The 16,682-nt window shown below is 41.2% G+C and overlaps 1 protein-coding gene across 1 annotated transcript in view; it reads right to left on the reverse strand.

The window, feature by feature from the left end:
• Positions 1–1,850, reverse strand: part of LOC128742015 (cytoplasmic phosphatidylinositol transfer protein 1) — a 38,227-nt gene extending 36,377 nt beyond the window's left edge. Inside the window, exons 1-2 of the mRNA XM_053838190.1 lie at positions 1,739–1,850; positions 1,525–1,673 (exon numbers count right to left, since the gene is read on the reverse strand). Coding sequence (XP_053694165.1) covers positions 1,525–1,673; positions 1,739–1,786 — 197 coding nt within the window. The 5' untranslated portion in view covers positions 1,787–1,850. The remainder of the gene's footprint in view (positions 1–1,524; positions 1,674–1,738) is intronic.
• Between the last annotated feature and the right edge of the window lie 14,832 nt (positions 1,851–16,682).

Consider the following 16,682-nt stretch of genomic DNA (forward strand, 5'->3'; position numbering starts at 1 on the left):
GTAAGGGAATGCGCGTAAAATATGTGGCAACACTGGATCCTAGTGTTTGGAATTTGTTATTGCTATTTATTTCTACCGCAAAGGCATATGACTTCAGCGTGGGGCTGGGGCGTGAGCGGTGAGCCCCAGCTAGCTAGCCAGTTAGCAAGTAAACTACTATTGGGCATCGAAACAAAAATAATCGATGTTTGTGAATCGATGTCAATAGACTCAAAAACCTCGGCACATCGATTAAATCGAGTGTGAGACATCGATGTTAATTGAATCGATGTTCGATGTTGGCAAATGAAGGAAACGGTACGGCCGATGCTCCTAATTACAGTATCCCCCCGCTAATCCGACGACTCGATAGTCCGGATCTCGCTAATCCGGAAAATTCCGAATTAAAACGTATTGTACTTGACTTCTTTCAATCGAACACTACCTTCGTTTGGCGTCTCCGTTAAAGTCAGAATGGCACTCTTTCTAACTAAATGGAAATGGTACATGGTGCTGCTTCTAACTACGTTCACTTTTGCCATGGCTATAATATTTTCATTGCTATTCTCAATAGACTGATGTGCTTGCGCTTATTTCGACACTAACTAAGAATTTTAAAGTATTTTGTTGACGAAATTGAGTATTACCGAGTATAAAACATAGTTATTGCGTACTTACGACAAATATTTTCAAAAATTTCCGGAGTTGTTTACGTATGGATGTAAACAAAACCACATTTCAAACTCACGCTGACGTCAGTTTGACTGTCGGATTATCGAGTTAAAATTCGCTAATCCGGCTATAAATTTGTCGGATTAGCGGGGCGGTACTGTATTCAGCATTATTCCGACTTTTTTGAGTGTCTACTGATATGCTGACAAACCCTTATTTTTTGGCTGATATTGAGAAAAATGAATATATTGTTGCAAAAAATAAAACAAAGTGACGGTATGATCTTGTACCTGGTCGCCATTCTCCTTAATAGTCCGGTCTGTCGGTTCGCACATATGCGAAGTTCCGATAGAATTTAGAAAAATATTCATACTTCTACAAAAAAAAATGCAGGATTTTAGCACAAAAAACTATAGAAACAGCAACGCAGTCAACTGCGTTAATTGCGCCAATCTGAGTTGTCCTGATTTCAACGGATTAATTTTATCGGGACATCGATGTGAATCGAAAAACTAACATCGATGTGACCGATTTTCCTGTAAGCTCACATCAAATCGAAACATCGGAAAATCGATGCTGGAACATCGATGTTTCGATTTATCGATGTGACATCGCCCATTACTAAAGTAAACATGATGGCATTACACGAGTTTACAGTTTACACCCCTATTCTGTATTTCGAACGAATCTTTATTTCGATCGACTTGTTTTGCCCATTTGATTTTGCTGGCGGAAACTTCGTTCGAAATATAGAACAGCGGTGTTAGCTTATAAACTCGCTTCCTGATAAAGAACAAAAATATGTATGTAAAGATGAAACGAAAATTTTTGTTTTTTGATGAGCATGATAAACGGACTAATGCAAAGCATTACCTTGACAGATGAATCCTTTTTTCTGTATATTGTCCCACTCCATGTTCACAATTATAACACTGTTTGTTTTCTACAACTTCTATACCATTCCCCGCTTCTGATTGCTCAAGGCTATGTCGCGCAATCATGTACAGCTGACCAATTTTGTACTGCAATTATTTCCTGAAGATTACCAATTCTAAAATTGATATTATATTATATGGTTACTATATACCTCTTCAACGGTTAATGGCATGCATATTCGATACTCTTTAGTAAGCATATTTGCACCTGAGAATCTGAGATCTTAGATTTGCACTTATCAAAATGACTATGAAGTATTGTCAGTTCAGTTCAGACTTCAGAGAAAAATTCTCGCGTCACTTTTCATTTCGTCCAATGTAACAAATGTAAACAAATCCGGTTTATCACAACAAATTATTGCTCTTTTTAAACTCTATGTTATACAAAAACACCTGCCCAAATAGAATTATTTTGAGGTTAAAAAATTAGCATTATCAAAATGTCGACCAACATTTGAAAGGGGCGGATAAGCCAACTGTCAAACAGAACGAGTGAGAGTTATTTTTTGCTGGAGCAGCATAGGAAAATGAACTCTCACTCGTTCTGTTTGACAGTTGGCTTATACGCCCCTTTCAAATGTTAGTCGACAAATGTCCAATGTGCACATTCGAATTACGGATGACTGACTGTTACTTCGGTCGTTCTCATCTGATGTCCAAAGTGCAAAAAAAATCGAAACAAACCCAATCTGTACATTGGACGTTTAGCAAGTGAAAGTTTTTTTTCGCATTATTTATGCATGTTAAGTGAAACAAGCGGCCTAGTATTAAAAAATAGCCTCGAAAATAACGTAGCACGGCAACGCACGTATTTTACGGTGATCTCGCTTAATTTATGTGCAATAGCCTGGAAAAATAAAAACGTCCAAAGTACAGCATGAGATGGTAAACAGTCCAATGTAACTTTTTCCATAATAAACCAAAACTGCTTAGTTTTAATTAGATTTTTAAAATCTCCGTTAAATATTGAATGTTATTTTTCATCAACCACGTTGAGTGAATGACTGAAAATTATTTCATTTTGAAACAATTTAAAGTTCAATTCGAAGAACTTCGATCTCGTTTTTCTCAATATGGTGGAATTATTGTTACATTGGACGAAATCAAAAGTGACGCGAGAATTCTCATCACATCAGGCGATTTTGAACGAAAAAGAAGAAGCAATCCCGCAGTTGTCAAATTTCTCAAACACTGAAACAAAAACGCCGCTTTGAATAACACGTGGTACACTCATAATTGGAAATGCACAAAAATAAAATTTTCGCGCAGATCGTCACAAAAAAAATTATTTCGAAGATCTAATGTCTGTTTTTTATTAAATTTAGAAAAACGTTTATCCAGTCACATATTTATTGCCACATTTTATTTACTCACAAATTATAAAAATGTCACTTTTGTCAAAATTTATTTGTTTACAACAATTAAACCAGCGAACCGATTCGCTGCGGCTGCAAAGCCAAAGTCGAGACGGGCCCATAAGAGCGACACCTTAGTAGTGAAGCTGACAGGCCACCCAAGTAGCACACTTTAGGTTGATTTAGTTGTAGCAACCGAATTACGACTGAAATTAGTCATATTTCGGCTATTAAAACAACTTTGTAACAACCGTGCTAGTAGGGCAACTGTCATATGCTGATCTATTCCGCAAGGTGAGATGGGACCCCAAGTTTCAGGAACTGGGGGCGAACGTGATGAAGACCAGCCGAACCCAGGCCGGGGATATGCTCTTTGGGCTTAAAAAGGACCGGACGGTCCAGAGCTCGAAATACAGGGAACTGGTTGAACAGTCCCTGGGCGAGGCGGGCCAGGTCAAGGCCCTGTCGCAGCGTATTTTTGTCCAGTTCAAAAACCTCGACGAGAGTATGATCACAAACTACCCAAGTAACCAGTGAGCACTTAAAGAAGCAGAAATCTAGCTTTTTATTAGCCTCTGGTGCACACCATATCGTGCAGCATAGTTCAATATGCCTATAAATGCTGCTAGAAAGCCGGTTTTGGCCAAATATCCAGCAACATTAGTGCTTGAAGATTTACAAATGTCATAGAACGTAACGCCTGTTGCGTAACGGTAAAACGTCAAAAAAAATGCGAAAAATATATTGTACTTCCTTTTTTTATCTTCCCTCTCTGTAATGCTTATATGGCGTACTTGGTTGACGTTTCAAGATTGCTTTTTTGTTATTTTCTTTTTTGGTCAGAATTCCCAAGTAACATTTTTGTTGTATGGCAGCTTATCAAGTGCTTGTTCCATTGGTTTTAGTTATACAATAGTTGAATAAGCTGCTCTTAAACAAAAATGTTTGTTGGGTTGAACCGCCAGCCAATCTGTCGATTACGTGGCTTGGAGTGGAGGAGTGGGCAACGCCTTTACCAGTTGATCTGTAAACGGTAGTTGCGAGTCAGCTGCCAATAGCTCTACTTAAATTACCGAAATTCTCAACTCGGATGTTTGATTTGCTTATCAAGGCGGAATGGAGGGAAAGATTTTGTTTTTCACATTTCTTCCATAAGTTGCGCTTTGGGAGAATTACCTACCTTTTATTTTCTTTTTATGTGATGGCATACATGTATAGAAATATTTCTTGCATATTATCCGTATGCATATGCCCTATAGATTTGTGTTGATGTTTATTCAATCGGCGGTGCAGGATTTTGCGTAAGATAAAAAGAGAGGGAAGCATTTTTTCTGTTATCACACGTACGTTCGCAAGGAGATTTCCTGCAAGTGTGAGCAGTGTTCAAAATCTCTTTTGATGCCGGTAACGGCAATAAAGCTTGCCTAGAGCATCTAATCACCTTTTCATAGTGCTTCAAGTAAATTTTAATTCAGCATTGAGAATGCCATTTTAAAGCTGCTATGCTTTGACAATGCTGAATTATATCTGGCTGCATGTAACTTGCAAATATAGAGCAGCTTTCAAGCTTAATTCAGTGCTTAGCGGTTACCTGGGTATACAGACAACACGCGAACGATTTTTCCACGTACCAGAAGGGACGTAAGCAATTCACTCACCGTCCCTTCACAAATATTCATTTAGTTCACTTTTCGCTGGAGCTGCTAGTTCATCGTTCATCATAAACAGCAACGCAAAACAAATGTTTTTAGTAACCATGCAAAAAATAACAAATGGCAGACTACATCGTCAACGTAAAATATTTGTTATTATTTCGTCGTCAGCGTCAGCAGCAGAGAGCCGTACCATCGTCTCCATTTAACTTGATCTTGGGTCACTCGTAGCTGATTTCTCCGATGTTTTAGAAGCCGCCATCTATCGTCAGTAGCCCCTTCGCTCGAGCACAGCAAGAAAGCGTACATCCTCTGGAGGCAGCTTCACAGTTTCAAATCAAAAATGAATTACCGGTCCAATAAGCGTTTTGTACATTGTTAGCTTCATACGGCTGCGTATGATTCTTAATCGTAGTATTTTGCGCAAAGTAGACCCGATTTCCCACTTGAATGCGCCGCTGAATCTTTCTACCAGTGCAGTGTTGTTGTCTGCGGTCACCAGCGATCCCAAATACGCGAACTCATCTACCACTTCTAGCACAGAGAACAGATTAACAGGCTCGAAGGAAGTAATCGATTTTTTGTGTGTAAAATCTGTCGGTAGCGCCCTCCAGAAATAGTTTGCCAAACGCATCAAAAAATATCCATGTACCTTTATCAATATTTCTTTGTGCTGGAGTTACATAGCAGCGATGGCAGCGACATCAAGATTTAGTTTGCCACTTACTGCTCGAGGGGTGCTCTATTGAAGGATTACTCGTAGATTACATAAAAACCTTTTACACACTTTTTGTCAATTACCTGGTAGTCTGTTCTCTGTGCTTCTAGTTCGTTGCCATCACCGTCCGTGCGAGCCTCATAAAATAATAGGACATTGCATGAAATTTTGCTTAAACTTGGGCTTGAAATTAGACAACATTAAATTTGAAATTGGCATAAAATTTGACTTAAATTTAGACCAGTTTAGAGGTTTAAACTAGTCACACTAGGCAATTGTGAACCGATAGTCGAGTGAGACAGTTGTTTGTTTTCGCTGCTCCGAAGTTTTTATCTTTTTGTGACGATTTATTGAGTGAATTTTGTTAGTTTATACAACGGTGTACCCCTCGATTCTACCGTGTGGGTAATACCGCACCTTATCACTATATGTACATTGTCATCATTACAGTTAAAACAAACCGATTAAACGTTTTCGCAACGACGCCGCGCGTTTGATATTTTGGTCCGATTATTCCTGTTTAATTTCATTGCTTATTCCTCTGGATTACGTGATTCCACCACAGAGAACAGATTAACAGGCTCGAAGGAAGTAATTGATTTTTTGTGTGTAAAGTTTGTCGGTGGCGCCCTCCAGAAATAGTTTGCCAAACTCATCAAAAAATATCCATGTACCTTTATCAATATTTCTTTGTGCTGGAGTTACATAGCAGCGATGGCAGCGACATCAAGATTTAGTTTGCCACTTACTGCTCGAGGGGTGCTCTATTGAAGGATTACTCGTAGATTACATAAAAACCTTTTACACACTTTTTGTCAATTACCTGGTAGTCTGTTTTCTGTGATTCCACTTCGTAACATACATCTGTCCTCACAGGTTATGTGGTCCAGTTAGAAGTTTCGCGGAATAAGTGTTATTTCAAGTACAATTTGCGGTTCGAAATTCATACGTGTTTCGCCGGTGGTACGCGTTTGTATTCGTAGTGCAGTTGTGTGGTATATACAAACAGTTGTGGACATTTAAGGGTTAAAATTATTAGACGAGTGGTGAATATGAGAAACAATAGCAATTAATTGAATATAAATTTGATATATCATTGTATACAAACCTACTACTACTAAGACATGATTGTAACCTATAAATACTGAATAAACAATAGAATCGTCCTCTTTGGACCTGGACCACACAGCAGTAAACATCATTACAAGAGATATCACATGGCGCTGTAGCAAAGCACGTGTTCTCCTGGACTACATATAGTGTGACCGATAAGAAAGCCTGGAAAATTAGCAGATCGTCGATCAACGGATATTGTGTTAGTGGGACTATATAATGGTGAAGCCGAAAGTAAAAGGTGCTTCCGGATCTCCGGTAGTTATTCCGGAACTGCAGCAACCAGCGGCAACAATCATGCCGCTCGCTCTACCACCACCGCCGCCATTGCAAACAGCGGGAAGTCTCTACGCTAACTGGATAAAGTTCAAGCAGGCGTTTGAATTTTGGATGAAAGGAGCAGGTCACTTCCGGCAAGAAAGTGATGTGCAAGTGGCTATCTTGTTATCGGTTATCGGTCCAGAGGGTCTGGAAATCTTCAACGTTCTACCATTGAAGGAAGAAGATAAGGAAGAATTCGAGGAGTGATTGAAGCTTTTGATGCGTATTATGGAAAGAAAAAGAACGTGATCTTCGAGCGGTTTGTCTTTACACACCGTCATCAGAGTGTAGGGGAAAAATTCGACGATTTTCTGAGGGAAATTACAACCTTATTGAAGACATGTGAATATGGAATTATGAGGGATAGTTTGTTGAGGGATCAAATTGTGTTCGGGTTGTACGATGGACTTTTCGCAGATAAGTTGATGGGAAAGGAAGCTGTTGAGCTTTCCTTGGATAAAGTTATCGATGCGTGCAAAATCGAAGAACAACGGAAAGAACAATTGAAAGTGATGCACCGTGATGGACAGAGTTCATTGTCGCGTGTAGATTCGATTAAGAATAAGGGATTTTATACTAACAAAAAGGACGAAAAACCGAAAAATCAATCGCAAAATCGTTATAAAACTAAAAAGTCAGTGAAAAATACTAACCGTACTAACACGACGATGCCAAACAATACAAAACCTAACGACATTTTAAAGTGTAGCTATTGTGGCTATGATCACCCGAAAGGAAAATGTCCGGCTTTCGGCAAAAACTGTACAGCATGCGGTAAATTAAACCACTTTAGTAGAGCTTGCACCAGTAACACTAAGATCAAAAGTGCTGGTGAAGTATCAGTTTGTTACATGGACGTTATTGAAACACGTGAGGGAACTCACTGGAACGAAGAGGTTAGGATCGGTAGCATGCACATTAGGTTCAAGTTAGATACTGGAGCGGATGTGAACATTTTACCAGCTCGTGTCTTGTCAGAACTCGGTATTAGTGATCTTGATGAAGCGCCCATCGCTTTACAAGGATTTGGATCAGCATCGAAAATTAGCCCACTCGGAAAGAAGACACTTAGTGTCACATGTCGTGAAGTGACTCGCGATTTAGATTTTGTGATAGTCGATCTGAACGTTAAACCTATACTAGGTTTGAAAAGTTGTGTGGATTTGGGGTTAGTTCAGCGCGTTTTAGATGTGCAAACGGATGAGAATGCTGGAAGTAAATTTGTGCAACGGAATTTTGATGTGTTTTCGGGTATTGGTTGTTTTAAACAACAATATCAATTGAAGATTGAGCCAAAGGCTACACCTATTGCAAAGCCTGCAAGACGAGTAGCTTTTGCTTTAATGGATAAATTAAAAGATGAACTGGAGCGGTTGTGTGAAAATAAAATCATCGCTCCTGTAAACGAACCAACAGAATGGATTTCTAACCTCACTATTGTCGAGAAACCAGACAAATCACTCAGGCTTTGTCTCGACCCACGTGATTTGAACAAAGTGCTTCTGAAGGAGCCATTTTTGATTCCAACAATTGATGATTTGCGAGTGAAATTGGCGAATAAAAGTATATTTTCAGTACTTGATCTGAAAGATGGATTTTTCCAAATTGAGCTAGATAGAAAATCAAGTTTGTTGCGGCAGAAAGCCGCATTGTAATCCATCGCAGTTAGCGTCTATTGTCCAGCCGAAGCTAGTCACAAAACGCTATTGTCTGTTCAACTGAACGTGATGCACAAAGGCTATTATTCTGACCATGTAATAAATCTACCGCAAGTGTATAAAAGGCGAATAATAAATAGCAATCAAGACAGTGCACTAGCAACCACCGCGGTTGGCGGATGGTTGCCGTAAGATAAATCTAGCGTTTTATTTTAGTGTGAAGACGTCCAGTCCCGTTGGTAATCGGCCCCCCTAACGACGATCCGGAACATTGGTGCCGTGACCAGGATTTGCCCTGGCACAGACAACGTTTTACCAACCGGACTTCAGTTTTATCGTTCGTGCTATCGGTTCGCAGCAACACGTGATATTTTCGACGCTGAATTAGTGTTTTCAGCAACATCATTTTACTCGCGGGACATCAAGTTCGTCGACCGTGTTGCTGGCTAGCTGCTAGAGGTGGAACATTTGGTATGCGAACAGTGGATAGTTCCTGTTCGACGTTAGTCGTGTTAGCCGTATTATTGCAGGTAGTGCGGTGTGCAATCGTTATCGGACATTTACGCTTCAGCTATGCCGGTGTGGGTGACTTCGCAGCCGCTTAGCAATCAATTCCCCCAGCGGAGCTATGCCGGTGTGGGCGAATCACAGCCGCTTAGCAAGATACATTCAGCTCCTGACTCCCCGGTTCTTGGATTCAGCGTAGTAGTAGGAGGGCTGTACAGCACGGAAGCTTGCAGCATCCGAGAATGTTTTAATTCCTGGAAGTGGTCAGTTTGCGGTTCGAGAAATTCATCTGGGAATGCAGGCCTCGGACTACGTATAGTCAGGCTTGGATTGCGCCGCTGTGACCAGCGAGCAATTACCGTCCGCGTCGTTCGCCAGAAGCAGAGTTCAACTAACCCACTGACATCATCGTTCATCCGTTCCGTCTAAATGTGATCTGTTCCTCCCTACGTCATAGTGAAAAACCGTTGGTTTTGGTGGTGGAGTATGTTGCGGCAGAAAGCCGCATTGTAATCCATCGCAGTTAGCGTCTATTGTCCAGCCGAAGCTAGTCACAAAACGCTATTGTCTGTTCAACTGAACGTGATGCACAAAGGCTATTATTCTGACCATGTAATAAATCTACCGCAAGTGTATAAAAGGCGAATAATAAATAGCAATCAAGACAGTGCACTAGCAACCACCGCGGTTGGCGGATGGTTGCCGTAAGATAAATCTAGCGTTTTATTTTAGTGTGAAGACGTCCAGTCCCGTTGGTAATCGGCCCCCCTAACGACGATCCGGAACAAGTTTTTTATGTAGTTTCAATACACCATTTGGGGTTTATCGCTACAAACGATTACCCTTTGGTCTCTCTATTTCGCCAGAAGTGTTTCAAAAGTTTAACGAAGAAAACTTTTCGGACATCGCAGGGGTTTTCGTCTACATAGACGATCTCTTGATTTATGCTGATAATGAAGAAGAGCATGATTGTATCATGAAAAAAGTAATCGAGCGTGCTAGACAACGGAACATTAAATTCAATTCGAACAAATTACAATATCGAGTGAATAAAGTACGCTATCTAGGACATGAGGTCTCTAAGTTGGGATTTCGCCCAGATCAAAGCCGACTGGATGATCTACAGGAAATTAGGTCGCCATCTTCAAAAGTTGAACTACAGAAGATTTTGGGAATGATTAATTACATTAGGGCGTTTATTCCTCATTTGGCTGAGTTGTCAAAGCCATTACGCGATTTGCTGAAAAAGGATTGTGTTTTCGCTTGGAGAAAGCCACAAGAAGACTGTTTGGATAAAATTAAGCGTTTTATCAAGAATTCTCCTCATTTGAGTGCATTTGATGATAAAATTCCTATAAAAATACAGTGATGCATCTCAAAATGGGTTAGGTGCTTGTTTGATGCAAAATGGCAAACCGATCGCGTTTTCGTCTAGAAGTTTGAATGATGCAGAGACACGATATGCGCAGATTGAAAAAGAAATGCTGGCAATCGTGTATTCTTGCAAAAAGTTCCATAATTATGTTTACGGTCGAAATTTTGCAGTAGAAACTGATCATAAACCATTGGTTTCAATTATGGAAAAGAGCCTCTGTGATATTCCGTAATCAAGGCTGCAAAAACTTCGCATTAAGTTGCTGCCATATTGTTTTACGTTGAGTTATTTGCCTGGAAAGCACATGTACATCGCTGATGTGCTCTCTCGGTTCTCTCGGAAAGTTTTAATGCCTGATGAGGTAGAGGAAGATCTCACAGGTTATGTTCATACCATCAACATTAGTGATACACGTAAGAAACAATTTGTTACGGAAACGGAAAAGGATCCTATATTGGGACAGCTTTTGAAAATTTATCGTGAAGGTTGGCCAAAGAATAAGAAATGTCTACATGAAAGTTTGAGATTTTTATGGAAATATAAAAATGATTTGTATGTGGATGATGGAATTATTTTACTGAACGATAGAATTTTTGTGCCAGTGAACCTACGACAACCAGTGTTAGAGTGGTTGCATGTAGGACATTTTGGAATAGAAAAAACTAAGACGAGAGCAAGGGAATTGTTCTTTTGGCCCGGATTATCAAGTGATATAGAGAACAAGATTGGATATTGCGTAATTTGTTTAAAACATTCCAAGCAGAATGTTAAAGAGCCTTTGATTAACCACGAGATACCAAACTTGCCATTTCAGAAATTAGGAATGGATTTGATGGATTTTGAGGGAAAGCCGTTTTTGATTGTTGTCGATTATTACTCAAAGTGGCTTGAAATGGTCAAGTTGCCGAGTAAAACAGCTCCTGCCGTTATTGATAAATTAATTGATTTGTTTGCGACTCATGGGAAACCAGTTACAGTGATTGCTGATAACATGCCATTTGGATCCAAGGAGTTCAGAGATTTTTCTCAAAATTTTGAATTTAATTTGATTACTTCTAATCCATATTACCCAAAATCGAATGGACTAGCGGAAAAATTTGTACAAATTGCGAAAAATATTCTTAAAAAATCAAAGGATTCAAATATAGATTTTCGTAAAGCGTTGATGGAGTACAGAAATTCGCCTTTGAAAGATTTGAATCTTTCGCCGGCTGAGCTATTGATGAGTCGTAAGTGCAATACCTTTCTACCCATTTCGTACAATTTGTTACAACCTCAAGTTCAACATTGTGCCGAACAGCAAAGATGGCACTCGGAAACGCAGAAGAGTTACTATGATCGTGGTAGTAAAGAGAGAAATGATCTTGAGGTGGGAGATGAGGTAATGTATTTGAATAAATACAGTCAGTGGGAGAAAGCAATCATAGAATCACTAGCTGATACACCCAGATCGTATTGGATTCGTAACAATGACGGTACTTTGTATAGACGAAACAAATTTCATCTAAAGAAGATTAATAATCGACAGAAAATTGATCAAGAAAGAAGTTCAAATAGTAATACTGATGTTAGGATGGGCGAAAATGTTCGCACTGGTCAAGAAAATGTTCCGCGTAGAAGTGAAAGATTAAAATTGAAGAATACCAATCGTTGAGATTCCATTGCTATAAAAGATTAGAAAAAGAAACTGCTATGTATATATTAATGTTAAGTTAAGGTTTCGATTTTTATTATTTTGAGAGGGAGATGTGGTATATACAAACAGTTGTGGACATTTAAGGGTTAAAATTATTAGACGAGTGGTGAATATGAGAAACAATAGCAATTAATTGAATATAAATTTGATATATCATTGTATACAAACCTACTACTACTAAGACATGATTGTAACCTATAAATACTGAATAAACAATAGAATCGTCCTCTTTGGACCTGGACCACACAGCAGTAAACATCATTACAAGAGATATCACAAGTTGTGTACGAGTACTGTACCGGTACGAACAGTTTGCATAGCAGCATGGAAGCATTGAGCAAATTTTCCAAACTAAACAACCACAACTGGCACTCTTGGAAGTTTAGAATGGAGATGCTTCTGACACGCGAAGAGCTTTGGTACGTTGTCGAAGATCCAAAGCCGGAGCCCCTGACGCCTCTGTGGTCAAAAGACGATAAAAAGGCGAAGGCTACCATGGGGTTATGTATTGAAGAAAACCAATACAGCCTCGTGAAGAGTGCAGAAAGTGCGAAAGACTTTTGGAAAGCACTGCGTGATTATCACGAGAAGATTACCGTTACTTCTCGAGTGAGTATGCTGAAGAAACTGTGTAACTTGGAATTAAATGAAGGCGGTGATATGGAAAGTCACCTGTACGAAATTGAGGAATCTTTTCAACGACTTGCGAATGCCGATTTGGACCTGGTGCAACCATTGAAAATTGCGATGATACTTCGCAGTTTACCGGAATCCTTTGGTGGGCTCATTACGGCATTAGAGAGCCGCTCTGATGAAGAGTTGACATTAGAGTTGGTCAAATCAAAAATTCTCGACGAGTGTGAAAGGCGAAAAGATCGCGACGGTGTACCGTCCCAAATGCGTGTGATGAAAAGTGATGTTACCGGTGCAAAGATAAAAGTCGCGAATAGTGTTTCGGACAAAGTTTGTTTCTTTTGTAACAAGAAAGGACATTTGCGAAGAAATTGTCGGCTCTGGCAAGCGAAGAAAGAGTCGAAGAATAACAGTGCGCATAAAGCGAAGCAGGTTAACGCTGAGTGTTCCAGTGCAATGTTGTTTATGGCTGGACGAAACTCGAAGTGTGACTGGGTCATTGATAGTGGTGCGACCGCTCACATGAGCAACGATCGTAAATGGTTCAGTTCCCTCGATGAAAGTGTTACTCCGGATGTTTCGCTGGCGGACGGTACGTCCGTGAAAGCTGCGGGAAGCGGCAAAGTGATTTTGCATGGTGTTAATGGCTCTGGTGGTACCGCGGAAATGACTGTCGAACAAGTACTGTATGTTCCTTCTTTGAGTAGCAGTTTGGTGTCTGTGCCAAAGTTAACTGCGAAGGGACTGGTTGTGATTTTTGCGAAGAACGGTTGTGATATTAGTGATGGTTCGGGAACAGTGATTGCTAAGGGTGATCTCCGTGGATCTGTGTACAATCTTAGAGTTTCCCAAGTTGCGCGAAAAGCAAACAGTGAATGTCACAATGAACTGTGCCAGCATCAGTGGCACCGAAGGTTCGGACATCGAGAGCCTGCGGTAGTGGATAAAATGTGTAAACAAAATCTAGCTGATGGTGTTAAAGTCAAGGACTGTGGCATTCGTCTTACATGCGAGGTATGTCTTCAGGGTAAGTTGCCCCGTACGGCTATACCGAAAACGGCCGAGAGGAAGTCTACGAAGGTGCTTGATCTGGTGCACACTGATTTGTGTGGCCCGATGCGTACAACGACACCCGGTGGGAAACGATTTCTCATGACGGTTATCGACGACTACAGTCGGTACACCACCGTATACTTGCTCAAAAAGAAGTCTGAGGCAGCTGACAAACTGATGGAATACGTCAGGTATGTAGAAACCTTGTTTGGTAGAAAACCATGTATAATACGTTCAGATGGTGGAGGCGAATACACCAGTAACCGATTGCAAAGATTTTTTGTTACTGAGGGGATTAAGGTACAGTTCACTACAGCTTACACACCTCAGCAGAATGGTGTCGCCGAGCGGCGTAATAGGTATCTCCAAGAGATGGCGACAACCATGCTTCTAGATGCGAAATTGGACCACAGGTACTGGGGTGAAGCAGTGCTCACAGCTGCCTACCTGCAGAATCGGCTACCGTCGAGATCGGTTGATACCACTCCTTTCGAAAAATGGCACGGAAGGAAGCCCAAGTTGGATCACTTGCGGGTGTACGGTAGTAGTGCGTGGGTCCATGTTCCGGGCGTTAAACGCGGCAAATTCGATAGCAGAGCTAAGAAATTAGTCTTCATTGGCTACTCCGACCAGCATAAGGCTTATCGATTTGTTGATTTAGCAACGCAGGAAGTCACTATCAGTCGTGATGCACGGTTTCTCGAAATGAACAAAACGGAAGTTCGAGATAGTGGAAAGGATGATACGAGCGTAGAAAGCGATATTCCGTTCACACCAGCGAGTCAGCTAGAACAGGTAGGAATACCTGAACAAGAGGATGGTGATTCGGTGCAAGGCGAAGAGCATGAAGAATCGTATGATGAAGAATACGATGAGTGTGAAGAATACGTTGTGGACGATGAACTTGTACAAGATCCCTTGGCAATCAAAAGTGAACCAATAAATGACATTGACGATTCAATCAATCAAGTGAGTGAAACGGTTGAGAAGCGTAAAAACCGTGGTAAACTACCGAATCGATATTCGGATTTTGTAGTGGGAGCTGCTACAACGATGGTGAAAGAGCCAGCGTCTTATGACGAAGCGATTCAATGTGTGGAACGTGATTCCTGGAAGCAGGCGATGGATGATGAAATCCGATCACACGAGCGTAATGGCACCTGGGAACTTGCGGATCTGCCAGCCGGAAAGAAAGGCGTAGGAAGTCGCTGGGTATTCAAGGCGAAGTATAATGAAGCAGGACAGTTGGTTCGTTTCAAAGCTCGGGTTGTGGCACAGAGTCATGTACAAAAATACGGTGTCGATTACGACGAGGTATTTCCTCCCGTTACTCGTCATGCGACTTTGCGAACCCTGTTGGTGATTGCAGGACGAGATAGGTTGTGCTTGAAACATTTTGACATCAAGACAGCATATTTGTACGGCGACATTCAAGAAGAAGTCTACATGCGGCAGCCACCTGGCTATGTGGCTCGTGGACAAGAAAGAAAAGTGTGTCGACTACGAAGAAGCATCTATGGGCTCAAGCAATCCGCCCGCTGCTGGAACAAGAAGTTGTCCAGCGTGCTGAAAACGATGGGATTCTCTGCAAGCTTCGCAGACCCCTGTTTGTTTATTGCGACACGAAATAGACGAAAGGTATACTCACAGAGAACAGACATCCAAGCGAAAGGTCCCCACTTGGATAAAACTTATGTCAAATTAGTTGGGAAACTGTAGTGATGATGGCGCATAAAATTCTACACTAAACTCACAACAGCTAGCTTTTGGCGCTAGCATAACGCTTTTAGTCCATATATACTAGCGCCAGAGGAGCCAAAGGTTGTCAGTGTGCAAATCGAAAGAAATATTTAGTTGGGAAACTATAGTGGTGGTGACGCTAGCATATTAGGTGATTTTAATTTGAAATTTTATCCAAGAATTCCCCAAAAATTTGTTCCTGAATGGATGTCTGTTCTCTGTGGTATACTTACTTGTGTACGTTGACGATTTATTAGTCGGATGCGCAGTTGAGGAGGAGGTTACTCGTGTTTACGAAGAGTTAAATAAGCACTTTGAGGTGAACTGGCTTGGTGATCCAAACCATTTTTTAGGTCTGGAGATCCACAGAGAAGCTAATGGAGTGTTTAACCTGAGTGTTCAGCAGTATATACGCAAGCTGATTCAAACTCTGGGATTGGAGAATGCAAAGGTAGCACGTACTCCAATGGATCAAGGGTATCTGAAAGTAAACGATAAAGGAGAAGCCTTTACGGACAATACGAAGTACCGTAGCATTGTAGGAGCCCTCATGTATATCGCGACTTGTGCTCGCCCAGACATTGCGGCAAGTAGCTCGATCCTGGGAAGATACTTTGAAAACCCGAAGCAATCCGATTGGACAGCGGCAAAGCGAGTGGTCCGTTATCTCAAAGGAACAATTGATTGGCAGTTGAAGCTTGGTGGTGAGGCGACTTGCAAGTTAGAAGTATTTGCGGATTCTGATTGGGCCGGTGATCCCAAGACCAGGAAGTCTACTACCGGATATGTCTTGTTTTTCGGAGGAGGAGCTATTTCGTGGGCCCGCCGGCGTCAGAACTGTGTCAGCTTGTCTTCGATGGAAGCGGAATACGTCGCGCTTGGCGAGGCGTGTCAAGAGGTGTTGTGGACAAGGCGTCTATTTCAGGACTTCGGCGAGAAGCAGACTGGTGCGACTTTGGTGCACGAAGACAACCAGGGCTGTTTGAATTTTGTGCAATCCGAAAAAGTGAGCAAGAGGTCGAAGCACATTGAGACTAAAGAGTGCTTTATCCGTGATTTGGTTGAACGCGATGCTGTGTGTCTCAAGTACTGCCCAACCGAAGATATGAGGGCGGATATATTTACAAAACCTCTTGGTGCGGTCAAGCACACCCGATTTGTTGAATTGATTGGACTCGTGGCAAACCGAGGGCATACCGTTGAGGAGGAGTGTTAGTTTATACAACGGTGTACCCCTCGATTCTACCGTGTGGGTAATACCGCACCTTATCACTA

Source organism: Sabethes cyaneus, chromosome 3 (genome assembly GCF_943734655.1).
Source record: "Sabethes cyaneus chromosome 3, idSabCyanKW18_F2, whole genome shotgun sequence".
Lineage (NCBI taxonomy): Eukaryota > Metazoa > Arthropoda > Insecta > Diptera > Culicidae > Sabethes > Sabethes cyaneus.